General features: G+C 42.9%; 1 protein-coding gene across 2 annotated transcripts in view; it reads left to right on the forward strand.

The window, feature by feature from the left end:
* rad54l2 (RAD54 like 2) overlaps window positions 1-18328 on the forward strand; it is a 126371-nt gene extending 108043 nt beyond the window's left edge. For both annotated transcript variants that reach the window (XM_072582709.1, XM_072582708.1), the window contains 6 exons: window positions 1714-1889; window positions 3308-3504; window positions 4073-4266; window positions 5759-5848; window positions 7427-7519; window positions 12866-18328. In XM_072582709.1, the coding sequence (XP_072438810.1) occupies window positions 1714-1889; window positions 3308-3504; window positions 4073-4266; window positions 5759-5848; window positions 7427-7519; window positions 12866-13845 (1730 nt within the window). In that variant the 3' untranslated portion in view covers window positions 13846-18328. The remainder of the gene's footprint in view (window positions 1-1713; window positions 1890-3307; window positions 3505-4072; window positions 4267-5758; window positions 5849-7426; window positions 7520-12865) is intronic.
* Window positions 18329-18727: the final 399 nt, after the last annotated feature.

Genomic DNA, 18727 nt, shown 5'->3' on the forward strand with positions numbered 1-18727 from the left:
CATTTCTAGCAGAGTGTAGCTTGGTTTGATCAGCTGGGGATGCAACATTTTGGCTAGGGTCTGTTTCCATGCTGTATGCCTCCCTGACTACAGTTTACTACTTGTTTTGAATCGGGGAGAATAAGTTACAGATGTGGGAGCAGGGTCTAAGAGTCTTTGTCACCGAGTTGCCCTGTTAATAAATGTCACAATGCATAGAGGCATTCCCTTATCAGGATGCTGCACGCTTTTGCTTTCATTTCAGTCTTGATGAACTGTATGGTGTGTTGTCTGCTTTAGTGTGCATGTAGACTCCTGCTGTAACTCCAGGGAAGCAAAGGTCAGGCTTATGGAAATAGCAGAGTGGGGACTAGGACACAGACTTATTTCACTTTGAAATGATCAAAAATAGAGCTGTAGAGTGCAGTGCATGGTGTCACTGAGGTGCAGATGTGACTGAGGAGCTTTCGAACAGCCAATTATTCCCAAAGAGCCTGAATCTTGTTCTGATGGTTTTGAGTACCTTACGGACAACTATGAAAGTAAGAATAATGCTGAAGAAGCAATAGAATATTTTGGGGAATAGTAAATCATATAATGTAATTTTGTTTTAATTCCTCCTTAATAATTTGAATCTCTTAATGCAATCTATCTAGTTGTAAAACATAAAATAAGTTATAATACAGCCATTGCACATGACAGCATCCCTTATTTCCTCCAAATGAAACTGCTGCATAAGCAGGAATAGCTTCCTGTTCTTTTGTTGCACAAATAAACATAACCATTCAGAAATCCATTGTTTCCACAGTATGAGTTTTATCCTTGTGCATTTTTTATTATGAAATTTGGATTCTGCAGGATGAGGGATTTTAGTGGAGGGTAGTGGTGCACTTTTCATTAATTATTGCCAGGGTATTGCAGAGTCAGCTGGATAGATGTGCAGTAACTCTCTGCAATGACAGGAACGTCCTTAACTACACCAGTGGCTCTTCCCTTCCTGTTTAGCAGCTATGCTTGGACCTCTGACACAGATACCACTTCCCACTGTTGATTTCACAACAACTATTGAAAGAACATTGAATTCTAAGTAATTCTGTGCTCTTTGTGTTGGTACATTGTTTAAATGATGTGTCCTTGCATTGCAACTCTCAGGGTTGGATTTGAAAGTCATTTCGGTTCAAGGATCACACCTGATTTTCGGACTGAAAGAATATTCAGCTCCTGTGATCTGTTGGTGTGTTCTCTTCCATGGTTTGTGGAATGTTTGCCATTCCTATGGACTGAGTGACTATGATACCATCACAGGTATTGTTTTTCAGATAAATCAAACTGATGCCCCTTCTGCCCTCTTGGGTAAATACAAAAATCCTATGGTACTGTTTGAAGAAGAGCAAGTGAATCTTCTGTTGTTGTAATTGGTATTTATGTCTTAACCCACCTCACTGAAATGGGTTTTCGTCTTTTATGCTATTTCTGTTTATGACAACTTGCTTGAACAAATTGACACGTTTCCTAAATTACAGCAGTTGCTCCATTTCAAGCATAATTAGCAGCTTTTATATCTATAAAGTAACTATGTAAATACAAGTCTTTGTTATCTCTTTTTTGCCCTGGATCGATGCTCAGCTGATAGAGTCTCTAGCCGGGATGTTAACCTAAAGCTACTCCGGTGGTGTCGTTGAGAAATAAGTGAAGTAAATCACACGTGTCTACTTGTTCATCCGTATCCCACAGACCGTGTTATTGATGATCTCAATCCAGTGCTGAATTTCACCAGGAAGGAAGTGGAATCGCTCCTGCATTTTGTGGAGGAGGAGCCTGTTTTATCAGATACCAGCATTGAACCAGAGAAAATATGTGATGAAGTAATTCTCAGAGCATGCGCCAAACATAAACAGCTTGTCACTAAGGTATAACTTGTTTTCCATTTGCAAGTCTCAGGATCAGCTAGGAGAGCATTTTCCCTTGCTGATACAGTGCAACTTGCTGAATAGCTGACTTGTTGAATGATAAACACAGACTCGAAGGCTTAATCCTCAGAGTGAGCTGAGGGTGGTTGCAGGATAGGTAGCGGAGAAATAGGCCGTTTCACTTTATGCCCCATTCATATATAAGTGGGCCATTCAATCCCACAATTCTGTTGCTACTCAGTGAGAGCGTGGCTGATCTGTGGCCGAACTCTCTATACCTGCCTTTGGCTCATATCCCTCAATTCTTTTGCTTAACAAAGTTTATTTATCTCAGATTTAAATTAACAACTAATCCTGCACTCACTGCTGTTTCTTTTCCACTCTGTGTCTAGAAGTGCTTCCTGACTTCTCCCCTAAATTGTCTGACTCTAATTCTCGAATCCTCAACCACTGGAAATAGTTTATCTTATCTACCCTGTCTTTTCCTGTTAAAAGTTTGAAGACTTTAATCAGATCACCCCTTACCTTTCTAAATTCCAGAGAAAATGGGTCTGATTAATATAATCTGTCATAGTTTAAGCTCTGAACTGCAGGTGTTGTTCCTCCAAGGCCAGTATATCCTCCCAAAGGTGTGGTGCCCAATCTGCCTACAGTACTCCCAAGTGGGATCTAACCAGTGTTTTGTCTAAGTGCTGCATAACTTGTGCATCCTTGTACCTCAGTCCTCTAGATATAAAGGCCAGCATTCCATTAACTTGCTTAATTATTTTTTATTGTTCTGAGACATTTTAAAGATCGATGCATCTGAACTACCAAGTCTCTCTTGACATCCGCTATGTTTAACTTCATACCATCCAGAAAGTATCCAAATTGGATAACTTCACAACTGCTTATATTGAATTCCATTTGCCAACAGATTTGCCCGTTCATTTAGTCAATATCCCTTTGTAATATTATGCTATCATCTACACTGTCAACAATGCCCACCAAATTTTGCATCAACAACAAATTTGGATGCAACTTTCCAGTTTCCTCATTATTGGTGTTTTGCTTATTCTATCACCTTCCATATTTTCACATGTAACTTGACCTTTGTAGCCATCTTTGTGCATTACTCTCCAGTGCTATTCTAGTTTCCTTTTTAAATGCGTTTATACTAGTTGCTTCAACTACTGTGTCATAGCGCGTTGTATGTTCTTATCAACCTTTGGTGAACAAGTTTCATCTGAATTTCCTGCTTGGTGATTATCTTTATTAATGATCTTCAGTTATGCTCTTGCTCACAAGAGCAAGTGGTCTTTTATCCACTCAGCACCTTCATTTTTATCCAGGGGTTATAACAGTAAGTTTTTCTACGTATTTTATCATGGAAAGCTTCTTTTTCTTTTTTGGAAATTAACCAGCCTTTGTTCCTGCAGCAACCTTTCCAGCATGAATCGTTGCTGATGGACCGTAAGGAATACAAGCTGACCAAGGCAGAAAAGAAGGCAGCGAAGAAGAGCTATGAGGATGAGAAACGGGCATCAGTCCCTTACACTCGGCCATCTTATGCCCAGTACTACCCAGCCAGTGACCAGAGTCTTACCAACATCCCCGTCTTCAGCCAGCGGCATTGGTATATAAGCACTTCTGTACGGTTTTGCGCATGTGGCGTGGTTTCTGATTGCACAGCTTCCATACTGAGGTTGATGCTTCCAAATTGCAACTGCGTGTGTTGGTGTTATCACTTTTTGAATGTTTCCTGCATCATTGAAGGGATATGCCTAGCAATCAGTTTGCAAAGCTGCGCTGGACTTTTTCATATCTGCCTGTTGAAGACATGTCTGTCTCCCTCTCTGACAAGTCCTCTCAGAATTGCAGTGGCACACTTGAAGGGGAAAGTGTGGAGTGTAATTGCAATCCACTGTGAGACATCTGTTGGGACCACTGGTGCCCACTGCCACCTCAATACCATCTGATGGGTGCTATATTGCAGTTCTAGCTTCTTAATGGCAGGCAGAAGGGGTTACTTTAATTTTGTTTCATGTTTGGTACAACATGGTGGGCTAAAGGGCCCATTCTTGTGCTGTACTGTTCAATGTTCTGAAACAGTTTGCATTCTTCTGGCTGTTTGTGTAACAAACTGTTGGATCCTTTCAAGGGCTTTGCAGCAGATATTTGATGCTCCAGTTGTTTTCCTGCAGGAGGGGCCCAATCAAGGGGCTGGATGAGAAGCCAGTGGCTAGTGTTCGCCCTTTGCAGTCAACGCCAATTCCAATGATGCCTCGGCAGGTGCCAGGTGGAATGGCAATACCGAGTTCGGGATTTGGTCCTGTGTTCCCAGTCAGTCACCTCCAGCGTGCTGGTGTCGTGGTACAGAAAATCGTCACCACCACAGGTAGGCATTGGCATTCCACACCAAGCCAAGTGGCATTCGTTTTGTCCGGAGCCAAGTTCCCAATTATGTGTGTGTGTGGAGGGAGGGGGTGCTTCCTCAGCAATGCTAGCAACTAGGTGTGGAGAATTTCTTTCTAGTTCAGCGGCATTTTATATGGGGGTAATGCCACATTTCAACTGTCCTCTCACTCCTGGACCAGTCTGAAAATCTCAAAGATGAGGTTTGGCTTATTCACATTTAAGAATTTTAAAATTCCAAATGAACAGATTGATTAGTGAAATAAATGTACGTCAGTTAAAACGTGCTAAGCAGCAGAGTTAAAGAATAAGATCCTGTTTTGCCATCTTAGTTAAGCAGCAGAAAGAGAGAGAGAGAGACTATGCCTCATGTGCTGATCTTCAGGCAAGAGGATAGAGCTCACTGCTCAGTGAAGAAGTTGAGTTTAGCTAACAGTGACCTTGTATTCACCCCTCATGGCTCACTCTTGGAGTTGGTCTTGGTGTAATTCATGGGAAGGTGGATGTCAGCAGTGGATTGTCTTTCAGCCTGGATTTCTTCCTCTTTTGGCCAGCGTTGTGGCTTGGGTTTTAGGGAATAGAGCTGGCAAAATGGTGGTTATCTGCCTGACTCAGCGTTCATACTACATTTGTTTCCTTGACTTGTTTCTCTTTCTCTCTCGCTCTCACTTATTCACGTCCCATGCACATACACACAACCCCATTCCCGCAACCGGATTAATTCTCTCTCTCCCTGCCAAAATGCACGCCTTTCACACTCTTGCATGCAATGTGCGCACTCACTTGTTCCCTCCCATCCATGCATGCTCTCTTGCTATTTCTATCTCAGACTCAGGAAGCCTGCTCCATTACCTTGATTGCAGCAGTCTTTCAGGGAGTTGATGGCTTGTATGTGATGGATAGAACCTCATCTTGAATTGACCTGCTCAGAGTTTTGTGCTCACTTGCCACTCATTCCTCAACCTCTCACATTCAGCCAGCAGGCTCTCTTGCTCTATCTCTGTTTTCCTCTCCTCTTCCTCTCCCAAACCCCTTGCCTTAAAGCAGAAGTTAGGCCCCTCTCTCTTCTAGTATCGGGGACTAACCCTCCTCCCCAGCCCCACAAAAATAAAAGATTCCCTGTCTTGTAGGTTGCTGCTCTTCCTGACTAAGATTCTGAGCTATGGCGAACACTGGGTTTGATGTTTTCAGGTGTGATGTGCAGTTCGCAAGGCAGAGGGAAGTGAGGACTGTGACTGAGAGTCGTGACTATGTTCCATATAGACAAACAGAAGCTCCTGGTATCAGGCCAGTGCACTACTTAGATTGTGGAGACACGGCTTTGTGGCTTACCATTTCCTCAAGCTCTTTTGGTGTCTTGCATCATCTGTAGTCCATTCATGACAATGATTCTCAACGGTTGTAGCTGGTGTATATATAGATGGTTAGTGAAATTCATTTCAATGAATTGCTCTTCTTGCTGTTTACGTTTACAGATATAGTTATTCCTGGAACCAACACATCAACTGATGTCCAAGCAAGGATTAATGCTGGGGAAAGCATCCATGTAATCAGGGGAACAAAAGGTAGTTTCTAATAGCTGTCCTTTCATGAGATTTATTGAAATTTCTGACCATTCCTCCTCAGTTGATGCTTTTAAGGTGCAATATTGCAAACAGATCAGAATATATTCAAAGCCAGTGGCCACAAATGTAGGGAATCTCCGACGTTCCTTATCATGTTCATGATATAATTGAGTCCTTCTGCTTCTGTTGGAACCAAATGCCCCCTCTGCCCGATCTGTTTTATTCAGTTAGCTGGCCGGTTATACAATTATGCTGACGTAGGCCTGTTCAGGTTGATCTGGAAGCATCCTGGAGAAAAGGAGGAGTAAAAGAGTAGGGATGTGATGACCTTGGTGTGTGGCCACCATTTGAATATCTGCCTTAAATCAATTCGTATTCTTTCTCCTCATCCTTCTACTCACCTTACTCCCTTTCCTTTCTTTAGCCTCCCTCCCTTTTACCATCAGCTCCCATTTGCAGCTAGTATTTGGAAGTAGCTTTTGGCTTGAAGGATAAAGGCAATCCCTAGTAAAAAGAGAATGGCTAGGCCTGCCCATTCATTTGTGTCTGAGGCAAATATCATGGGGTCTTCTATATAAATTGTAAGAGGCAGGGAAGTCCCCTTACCTTAACTGAATTGTGAAACTAGCAACACTGAGTCTGGGGGGAATCCCTGTTCATTGACATGGTTTCTTTTTTTAGATTTTCAATAATACACATTTGAATGCTACACCCTGTTTTAATACAAAGATGTGAAATCCCTGTTGAAACCTTGATCTCAGTCTGTGTGGGGGCTCTTGGATACAGAAGTGCTCTGTATTGCCAAGTGATGCATTGTAAATCTACAATTTCCATCCCTACATAGGGAGCTAATGGTTTTAGTTGTGTTAAAGCAGTTGACAAGTGGAGGAATGAGACTACAGCAATGACAGTAAGTTTGTTTTTATAGAGTCGGGGTCGATCTGCCTGCATGATGTCATTGAATTGTTTTCTTTGGAAAGAAAAGGGAGCAATAACAGCATTGACTCCTACTTGGGCATGTTGTAGTATCCTTTCTGTTGGATCATAGGAATCTTGGCAGCCATTCATTACACAACAAAATCCCCAAATCATTGAGGTGGCCACACGAGAGAGTCTAGGTTTTAGGGATGAATGTTAGCTAGGGCACCATTGCTCTTTGAATGTTGCCATGACATCAGTCTACTTGAGTGGGTAAAAGTGGCCTATGTTTAACCTTCTGTTTGTAAGACATTTCTCCACCAGTGCAGTATTACTTTGATTCTGTCCTGAACTTTCAGATTGCATTTTACTTATTTAATCTGAGGCAGGAGTGCTACCACTGAGCCATAGCTGTACACAGTGAAGGAGGAACTTTGAGTAAGTGAGTCGATTGAGGCCAGGAGTGAATGGAGGTGCAACCTCTCAGTCAAATAATGGCTCACCCAAATTTTTATGCAACACTCTTGTTTAATGTTTGGGCATTAAATGCTTCATTTCACCAAGGCTAAGAACTTCAGGGATGTGAATAAAACAACAGTGTAGTTAACTGGGTTACTGCATTTTGATTGCTTGTTAAAATGCCTTGCACTTGTATCTTAGGGATGTACATACGTACCTGTGATGGAAGGATCTTTGCTGTGCGAATGGGCAATAAACCAAAAGTGACTGAGGGAAGCCATGCAGCTGCATCAGGTGAGATGAGTTGACAGTCTGCTGGCGCCTCAAGCAGAGACGTGAGAAGAACACACCTTTACCTAGTGTCAGCACATGGGTAAAACCCACCCACAGGATCCATGTGGAAAGACCCCGTTACATTTATACAGTCCCTTCTCAATAGATGAGGGCAGGACCAAGGACCTGTTATTAACATTAGACAAAGGCTGGTGGACAGCTCATGGCCAACTTGACCAATGAGTGTTTCAGTGCACCTGAGGCTAAATGAAGGGTAAAAAAAAATATGATTAAGTGGTGGCTGTTCATCTGTGCAAATGAGATTATAATTGAATCATTCAGGAGAAACTTACAGTCATAGAAAGTACAGCACGAAAACAGACCCTTCAGTCCAACTCGTCCATGCCAACCAGACATCCTAACCTAATCTAGTCCCATTTGCCAGCACTTGGCCCATATCCCTCTAAACCCTTCCAAATCATCTTCCTATCCGTTGCCTTTTAAGTGGTTGTAATTGTACTAATTTCTACCACTTCCTCAGGCAGCTCATTCCATACACACACCACCCTTTGCATGAAAAGGTTGTCCCTTTTAAATCTTAACCCCATCACCCGAAACCTATGTCCTCTAGATCTGGACTCGCCAACCCCACTGTTATCTATTTACCCTATCCATGCCCTTCATGATTTAATAAACCTCTATAAGGTCACCCGTCAGCCTGCAATGCTGCAGGGAAAACAACCCCAGCCTAGTCAGCCTTTCCCTATAGCTCAGGCCCTCCAACCCTGGCAACATCCTTCAAAATCTTCTCTGAACCCTTTCAAGTTTCACAACTTTCTTCCTATGGTTTATGAATAGTTCTTAACAAAAGGGTAGTTTACAGATCTATAATTCAAGTTCACATTGGCAAACCAGTGTTAAAGAACCCTTAATGCTGGATGTTACCAAGGTTATTAAGAACAGACTCGGTAAATCACAGTCTAAGTGATAGGTCACCCTCAGTCTGGTGCTGAACACCGGCAGATTGTAAGAGGAATGGAAGACTGAGGAGGATGGAGAGTTCCACAGGTTATGGAACATAGAACAGTACGGCCCATTGGCCGTCAATATTGTGCTAATCTTTTATCCTACTGTAAAATCAAACTAATGTATATACCCTTCATTTTACAATCATCCATGTACCAATCCAAGAGTCGCTTAAATGTCCGTAATTTACCTGACTCTACTACCACTACTGGCAGTGCATTCCACCCACCCACCAGAACCTACCTCTGACATCTCCCATAAACCTTCACCCAATCACCTTAAAATTATGCCCCCTCATCATTGCCACTTCTGCCCAGGGAAAAAGCTTCTGGCTATCTACTCTATGCCTCTCATTGTCTTGTACACCTCCATCAAGTCACCTCTCATCCTCCTTTACTCCAGTGAAGAAAGCCTTAGCTCTCTCAACCTTTCTTCATAAGACATGCCCTCCGGTCCAGGCAGCATCCTGGTAAATCTCCTGTGCAGCCTCCCTCAAGCTTTCACATCCTTTCTTTTATGAGGCGACCAGAACTGAACACAGTATTCCAAGTGTGGTCTAAGCAGGGCTTTATAGAGCTGCAGCTTTATAGATCTATGGATGTGGACTCCAAGATCCCTCTGTTCCTCCACACTGTCAAAAACCCTGTCTTAAACCCTGCATTCTGTATTCAAATTTGACCTTCCAAAATGAATCACTTCACACTTTGCAGGTTGAAGTCCATCTGCCACTTATCAACCCAGCTCTGCATCCTGTCAATGCCCTGTTGTAACTGACAACAGCCCTCCACACTACACAACTCTACCAAAACTTCGTGTCATCGGCAAACATATTAACCCATCCTTCCACTTCCTCATCCAAGTTACTTATAAAAAAAAACTCAAAGAGCAGAGGTCCAGAACAGATTCCTGCAGAACAACACTGGTCACTGAGCTCCAGGTTGAATACTTTCCATCTACTACTACTCTGTCTTCTACGAACCAGCCAATTCTGCATCCAGATAGCCAACTTTCCGTGTATCCCATGCCTCCTTACTTTCTGAATGAGCCTGCCATGAGGAACCTTATCAAGTGCATAGCTAAAATCCATGTACACCACATCCACTATTCTGCCTTCATCAATGTGTTTTGTCATGTCCTCAAAGGCTTGTGAGACATGACCTGCCCCTCACAAAGCCAAGCTGAGTATCTCTAATTAAACTATGCTGTTCCAAATAGCCATAAATCCTGTCTCTCAAAATCCACTCCAGTAATTTGCTGACAACTGACGAAAGACTGACTGGTCTGTAATTCTCAGTGTTATCTCTATTCCCTTTCTTGAACAAGGGAATACCATTTGCCACCCTCCAATCATCTGGCACTACTCCAATGGACAGTGAGGACGCAAAGATCATCACCACCAAGGTTGCAGCAATCTCTTCCCTCACTTCCCATAGTAATCTTGACTATATCCTGTCTGGCCCAGGGGACTTACCTATCTTCATGTTGTTTCAAAATTTCCAGCTCATCCTCCTCAACATCAACCTGTTCAACATTGCTGTCCTCACAAATGACAAGGTCTCTCACTAGTGAATACTGAAGCAAAGTATTCATTAAGGACCTCCCCTACCTCCTCTGACTCCAGGCACAAGTTGCCTCCACTATCCCTGATTGGCCCTATCCTCTCTGTGACCATCTTCTTGTTCCTCACATAAATATGGAATGCTTTGGGGTTTTCTTTAGTCCTACCTGCCGAGTTTTTTTTATACCCACTTCTACCTCTGCTAAGTCCATTCTTCAGTTCCTTCCTAGGTATCTTTAACCTTCTAGAGCCCTGTCTGATCCTTGTTTCCTCAACCTTAAGTAAGTTTCCGTTTTCCTTATGACGAGATGTTTCACATTTCTTGTCATTCAAGGTTCCTTCACCCTACCATCCCTTCCCTGTCTCGGTGGGACGATCTATCTAGCACTCTCAGCAAGTGCTCCCGAAACAACCTCCACATTTCTGTCGTGCATTTCCCTGAGAATAACCACTCCCAATTTGTGCTCCACAGTTCCTGCCTAATAGCATTGTAATTCTCCCTCCCCCAATTAAATACTTTCCCATATTGTCTGCCCCTGTCCCCCCTCCATGACTATAGTAAAGGTCAGGGAGTTGTGATCACTCTTACTGAAATGCAGCAGGGGAAAGAAGGGGTTTGGGGATTTTAATTCAATAAAATGTTGAGCCATATATATTATAGTAGTGTTAATAAATAGAGTAGTTAAGATTGTATAAAGTGACACATGTCTGGGGGCACCTCATACAGGAGACATAAGGGCTGAAGATGACTGAAAGGACAGTCAGCACGACGGATTTTGAAAATTGCATCAGGCGTTCCAGGGAGTGAAAGAAAGCAGAATTTGAATTTCTACACTCTCATGACCTCCAGATATCAGAGAGTGCTTTAGAGTCAACAAAGTAATTTTAAAGGGTTGTCTCCATAATGTAGGAAGTGCAATAGAAACTTTGCAGGCAGTAAGGTCCCAAAAGTAGAAGTGAGAGAAATGCAGAAATATCCTGTTGGTTGAGGAATAGAGAATGCCCAGGACATTGGAAAAATTCACTTTAGCTAGGCAGAGGAGATGGCAAGATTAATGGGGATAGTCTAATTGATGCTAGGTAAGTAAGGTGGGGCAAGGCTATTGCAAAATGTTTGTATATTTTGAATTCAGTACACAGGCAGGAATTGGAGAGAGAACTTTTGGAAATAATGGTAGCTATTCCAAAGGGGGAAACGTAGGAGTAGGAAATTAGAAATGAGACAGTTTGGTACTGAACATAAGTGAATCCAGAGGAATTTTGATTATCCGAATGACCAGGGTGAGGAGTTTTTTTGTTCGGATAATCAAATGTTTGTATAATTGAATGCTGGATAACAGTTTAGCCAGGCATCGGAAACTTGTGATCTTGTTCGGATAATCCGAAATTTGGATATTCAAATGCCGGATAATCGAGGTTCCTCTGTACTTGGGCAGCACGGTGGCTCAGTGGTTAGCATTGCTGCCTCACAGCACCAGGGACCAGCCTTGGGTGACTGTCTGTGTGGAGTTTGCACATTCTCCCCGTGTCAGCGTGGGTTTCTTCCGGGTGCTCTGGTTTCCTCCCACAGTCCAAAAATGTGCAGGTCAGGGTGAATTGGCCATGTTAAGTTGCCCATAGTGTTCAGGGATGTGTAGGTTAGATGGATTAGTCAGGAGTTAAATGTAGAGTAATGGGGAATGGGTTTGGGTGGGATGCTCTTCGGAGGATCGGTATGGATTTGTGCCGAAGAGCCTGTTTTCACATTGTAGGGATTCTGTGATTCTATTGACTACAATAGCTACCTGCTCTGAGTGGGCAGCCTAAAGCGAAGGCTCCACACGGCTTGCTGAAGCTGTTGAAAGTCAAATATTCAGTTGGTGACTCTTTCGTGGAGTAGTGGACCGTGAAGAATGTTACCTGAGAGTACAACGGAACCTTGATTAGATGGTCAAATGGGCTGAGGAGTGACAGATGGAATTTAGTTTAGATAAATGTGAGGTGCTACATTTTGGTAAGGCAAATCAGGGCAGGACTTACACACTTAACGGTAACATCCTAGGGAGTGTTGGTCAACAGCGACCTTGGGATGCAGGTTCATAGTTCCTTGAAACCAGAGTTGCAGGTAGACAGGGTCGTGAAGAAGACATTTGGTACGCTTGCCTTTATTGGTCAGTGCATTGAGTATAGGAGTTAGGATGTCCTGTTGCAGATGTGCAGAGATATTGGGTCGGCCACTTTTGGAGTACTGCATTCAGTTCTGATCTCCCTGCTATAGGAAAGATGTTGTGAAACTTGAAAAGGTTTACAAAGGATGCTGCCAGGGTTGGAGAGTTTGACCTGTAGGGCAAGGCTGTATAGGCTGGGGCTGTTTTCCCTGGTGCGTCAGAGACTGAGTTGGTGACCTTATAGAGGTTTATAAAATTGAGGGACATGGATAGGGTGGATAGCAATGGTCTTTTTCTTTTAAGGAGGTCCAAAACTAGAGGGCGTAGTTTAGGGTGGGACAGGAAATATTTAAAAGGGACCCAAGGGACCACTTTTTCACGTAGAGAGTGTTGCATGTATGGAATGAGCTGCCAGAGGAAGTGGTGGCAGCTGGTGCAGTTACAACATTTAAAAGGCATCTGGATTGATATATGAATAGGACCGGTTCGGACGGATGTGGACCAAATGCTGGCAGATGGGACTAGATTAATTGAGGATAACTGGTTGGCGTGGACGAGTTGGACCAAAGGGTCTGTTTTTGTGCTGTGCAGCTCTATGACCCAGAAGTTTAACTTGATTTTGCTAATTCTTCACAGGTTCGCAGGCAGATTCCCTTAATCATGGGGGTCACAGCTCTTCATCCCCTGACCAGGCACAAAAGGGCCTTTCCCCAGAGGAGATCGCACGGCCTCTTTCCCCGGACAGTCCAGAGATTATAAGTGAGCTCCAGCGTTACGCCGAGGCAGCAGCTGCCAGAGAGTCCAGCGACCGGCCTGGCACCGTCACCAACACACATGGAGACCACAGCAAACTGAGGCCGGCCCAGCCATCTGACCAACTCCTAGGCATCAACAGTTCTGCCTCAGCCCGTGCTGCTGCCTTGAACATGCCAACAGCAAGTCGCTATATGGACTGGACGTCGGGCGCTTTTGGGATGGACGTCAGAGGAGGCAAGCGCAAGGCTTCCTCTTCTCCTTTAGAGGACCACGTCCGGAAGCAACGGCACTCAATGCCAGCACACAACTACTCTCTTCCTGCTGGCTTTAACTTATCGTCTGTTGGCTTGAGCCCTGAGATGTCTGGGCTGGCTGGTAATTGTCCGACTCTCCTAAACCCCCTGTACAGCACGGGGAGCCCCTACTACACACTGCCTGGCTTGTTGGGGGACCCACGTCTGATGTTCCCCATGACTACTGACCCGCGTCTCGCTGCTAGCACTGCTGGCCCCGCTGCCCCTACCTCAGCCACAGGCACCGCGGCGCCCTTCATGCTCAACCCAACCTCGACCCTGCCCGCAGGCCTGCTGCCCGGCCTGCACCACCCATTCGCCCAGTCTCTGCTAAATGAGCCCCGGATGTTCGCCCCATACCCGATGCCCCTGCTCACCAACAGCCTGTCGGCCGGCGTGGGACAGACCAGCAGAGTCTTTGCGCCATCAACGTCGTCATCTTCCAGCTACCCAGCTCCAGAGTTCCTTGGCACCACGGTTCCACGAGTGGATCCACCTGCAGGCTTGGACACTGCTGGCAGTTCAGATGACGATGTCATTGAGGTCACGAGTAGTAACACAGGCTGACCTACTCCTAAGGGACAGGGCTGTCATCCAAATCTTTTTAAGTAATTAATTAATTGACAAGTCATTCACCCGAATTTTATGGCCGATGACTACCATTGTAAATGTTGTCTTTTTTATGTTTTTTTTAAATTATTGGCCAAGTGTTTTTTTTTCATCTTTTTTAAATAAAACTTTACGCTGGATTTTTTTTTGTTTCATGTCTGGAAGGAATTTTTGCCTTCATTTAAGAATTTAAACAACCTCTGACTTAACTTGAGCAGGAAAAGTGCAGTTACTTCCTGTCTTTGCTGGAGAGAGTGGTGTCATCAAATCTATTTAAAGGGGCTGAGTCACAAAAATTGACTGCCCCTTTTGTAGGTTTTTCTTTTGTGTGTTTTTTTTAAACGAGCTGATGTGCAACTTGCTGACCCCAGATGAGAAATGGAATGGAGAGTTTTCTTCTGTTTGTAGGCGAAGAGGGTGAAGGGAGGTGTGGCAAGTGAAGAGAGTTTTTACTCTGGGAAGGAATTGGATTGAAAAGCCAACGGATAATTTATTCCCTGACAGTTTAGAGGCTAAGTGCGACATGCTGTGTAGTTTGTAAGGTTTCGGGCACTCTTCTCAATCACTGAACCTGGTGTAGTTGTTTCAATCATCTCCCCACTATGATGCATTCTCAATGCTGACTGTTGTTAGAGAGTGGGCTTGATGGCCTTGCTGGAAACCGGAGAATTGTACTCAAACGTGAAACAAAGGGTCAAAATTGAAGCTGAGTGAATGAAAAAAATCATTTTTGTTCATAATACTTGAAGGTACCACTGAACACCAAAAGTGGAAACTAATTGATTACAAGCTCCTATTTTATGTTCTACAAAATACCATAAGCCCTGACTCTTCCTCAATGGTTGTTAATTTTGAAAATTATATGAAGTTTTCAAATACTGTATGCTACTTGGATTGGGTTAATGGATGATTGGCAAAATTCTTGCCTGTCCATTAGTGAAGTTGGGGTTCGTGGGCAGGGGAAACTCTCTGAATGAAACTAATACGGTTGATGTTTTAAGTAGAATATCTTAATTATCCTCTGGAACATGACACAATGCAGTGTCAAATCTCACAGCAGACAGGCCATATGAACTAAATCTGTAAGGAATTGGTTCATTCAGGTAAAATTCAAATTGGTGTTTTACACTAATATTAAACCCAGTGGACCTGTGGAAGGTGTCCCAGTTTAAGGGTTTGCTTTAAAATTTAGAACTAGCATTATTAATATTTTTCTTTTGTAAGTAAACTCCACTTTAACTTATTTATAAACTTGGGTATTTATCATCACAAGTTTCTACAGTACAGATGTTTTGTTTTTTTAAGAGGGAAAGGGGGAATTATAATTCTGACCAAAGTTCAGCTAATATTTGGACCAACTGTAGTCAGACCAAACTGATTCTCGTTCCTTGAATCGATAAAGAAATGGTAGTTGAATGGTGGCCATATTGGAACAGTCTGGCTGTTAGCCTGTTAATGCACCCCTGGAAGGGGTTTAGTGACTAATATAAAGACAACTTCTCGAGTTTTAGATGTTTACTGTAGTTTTGGAAATGAAAATGAGGCCTCCATCATTCCTTAGTTCAGTGACTCTAGGTGGCCTCATTACAGTTGATCATAGGGTCACTGTTCTGGCATAAGCTGTTGTTTGCTGCATTGACACCACCAGTGAGTGTATGTGTTCTTGTTAGCTTCAGCTAGGATGCCAAGAGCTTATGAACATAGCACAGAGTTGGCCATTTCCCAGAGAGGAGAAGGTGAGAAATGGAATACAGGTTCTGTTTTGAAATTGGTTCTGAAGTCCTGTCCACTTTGATGTGAGGATGGTCATTCAAATCTCTGGTTATTGATTTAGCCCAATTGTAATCCATAAGGCCCAACTTCATTACCCTAAACAATCGTTTTAATTTTCCCTACTGGTAAGACATGTTAAATCCGAACATATCTCAAGTTTTTTAATGAGAATTTTGCTGCTCTCCTGAAGGCAGCAATTCACTGTGGTGAGCAGCATTACAGAGACTGACCAGCTCACCTGCCTAAACCCACAAGGTGAGGTGCTATTCCACCACTACATGGGTTGCCATAATGTAGTTATGCAGCACATGGTGACCACATGCTGGCACGTGAAGACTGGAGCCTGAGTGGTTATAACCTGGGCAGTAATAATCCAAATGTTTGCTCTCTGATGTGTTGATACTGCCCCTGCCAGCATGACATGACTTTTATCTAAATTTGAGAGTGGTATTGAGGCCTGAGATTAGGCTCAATGTAACCCTGCAGAGTTTGTCTATTCTGTACAGCCTGACAACTGACTACTAATTTATGGCAATGGTCATGGTGCTTGAGTTGTCTTATGCTGTCCCTGAAACAATTGATTGCTGAAGCTCACCATTTTGGTGACGTGAAATGCAGCAATATTGTCTCCCGAGTGCCATTTTCCTCATTTCCCTCCACTTGTTGTCCCTTCCCAGTTCAATCAGTTTACAGACACACAGCCAGATCACTGGCATCTGTGAAACCCACTCATGGATAAGTCCACCTTCTGCGAACCTGCCGAGCTTGGCCAGGACAGAGCATTCAGGGTAAATGTATTATATTTTGTTTATTGCAATAGCATAAATAAAAGACTTTAACAGGTGTTCAAGAAGCCAGGTGTGATCTGATCTGGGAAATGTCAACACAATGTGTACTGTGGCTAGTTTCGATTTGATTTTTTAACTTTTAATCATTTTAAGTCCCAAGACTGTTATTTGGAAATTGTTACTATACGAGGTGGACAATGTTATTAATCAATAGAAGCCTTAGATATATTAGCTATGCAAGTTTTCTTTTGTGTTTTTGTTTGTACGAAACGCAGATGGGGTGAAATAAAAGGGGGCTTTAATGAACTTGTCAAACTACCAGACATGGGACCCCCATCTGTCACCTAGTAATGAAGTTACAATTCTCCAATGAGTTGAAATTGTTTCTGAAATCCTATAACTATTATGTCCTGTGTTGTGAGATCCCTATTAGAAGGGTTGGTGGGGGGGAAGAGAGCTCTTAATTATCATTACCCTGCCATTAAATTACCCTGGTCAACTCTATTTAAATTGAATAAAGTCTTGGAACAGTTCTTTTTGTCTGGGGCATGGGATTCAGTGCAAAGCTGGCTATGAGAGCTACTAGCTAACCTTGGGGATTGAGTTCTTGGAAATCTTCCATTATAACAGCAGTAATTGTGATAATACATTTGAGTTCCTTCTTAAACATTGTATGAGTCTGTAAGGAGCATGTAGCATTTGTCTTATGCATGGGACCCAGGCTCTCCCCTGTACTTGCATTTTTTTTGTTAAAAGTGGAGTAACTTTACATTTTGTGTACCAAACATCAAATCATGTTATTTATTAATATTTGGTGCACATCCAGTTTCTGACTGTGCCATCCACCTCCATCCTCCCACCGCCCCAACCACCTTTGTGCATTGTTCCTGCTGTTAATACAATCTTCAGCTGACTGTTTCAGTCAGGTGAATCTGCTTTTAAGTGATGAATTCCAAGACTCTGCCTTCTATATTAAAGGAGGATGCTGGTTCTGGAAGTGTTTGTGAATTCTCTATTGTTGCTGGAGAGTCTTAGTTCCTGTGTGTACCTCGCTCCTTCAGAACAGATCCACTCATTATAACAGCTTCAGTTTTTTTTCAATGGGAGAAATTAAGTTAGTAAATAAATCCTCTTCTCAGTTGTAATTTAACCATTCACTGCTAAAGTGCTGGCATCAGTATCCCCTTCTGATTTCTGTTACACATTTGCAGGCTATGTTAATATATTAAGGCCAATGCTATGCAAATTCTCTTTATCCTGAATGCCAGAGGTCAGATTGTGTTGAGAGAATGTCATGGTTTCTTCACATTGAGAATTTGATGGAAAAGTGGAAACTTGTTTATGTAACATTCTGAATCTTGTCACCCTTTTAGTGCTTCCATTGTTTTTTCATTGTTAAGTATTAGAGTATGATACACCTGCAAGTACAGGTGTGTTGTCTTCTGCTCCTGGAGGGCTGTGCACTGGACAAGATCTTGTCTATTTGTTTGCTCATCTTCATTAAATGAGGAAATGGATTTAACACGTTGCAGTCAAGCCCCAAAAGCTGTTACCACTAGTTGTTGAGGGAGTCTGTGGTGCTAACTGTCCTTCTGCAAACTACTGCTCTTGTGTGTGAGACAGGTGCAACAGTGAAGTGCTACTACCACTGCACCGGACAGGTCTGTGTGAGCTCTCCTTGTGATATATTCACTGTTCAGGAGGCAGTGTGGTTTGAGTTTATTCCCCCTCTCTACTTTCACCCTGCCCATAAAATATATTAAAAACCAGTTTGTTCAAAATAAAGACTTTTTGTAATTAAATGTTACAAGTCTGTAAACTGCCTAATGGACCTCTTGTTTTTATTTTGTAAAATGAAAAATAAAGATTAGCTCCTTTTGTGTGTTAGTAGAGAAATCCTTTGGCCGAGTGTGTGAGATGCTCCTGAACAGATTATGTACTATGTTTTTTTGTTCGTGACAAACACATCACTCATTTGTTAAGGCATCTTCTGCTTATAGCCTCCTGTCTATAAGTGTGCATGCAGAGTAAATTATCAGTCTGGACTATCTATATCTTAGATCATAGATATTATTTTTAGCAGCTTTAAAGGTCCTAATAGAAACATAGAAAAATGGAGTGAGAGTTGGCCTGATCGATTTATAATGAGAACAAATCTACTTCTTTCTCGAAAATCTGGAGTCTTTTGACCCCTATTTCCTGTGGCAGAGAATGCCATAGGCTGTCTATTCGTAAAAAGGTTTCCCCATTTTCCTGAGACTGTGATCCCTGGTTAGCGA

The sequence above is a fragment of the Chiloscyllium punctatum genome, chromosome 12 (genome assembly GCF_047496795.1).
Source record: "Chiloscyllium punctatum isolate Juve2018m chromosome 12, sChiPun1.3, whole genome shotgun sequence".
Taxonomy (NCBI): Eukaryota; Metazoa; Chordata; class Chondrichthyes; order Orectolobiformes; family Hemiscylliidae; genus Chiloscyllium; species Chiloscyllium punctatum.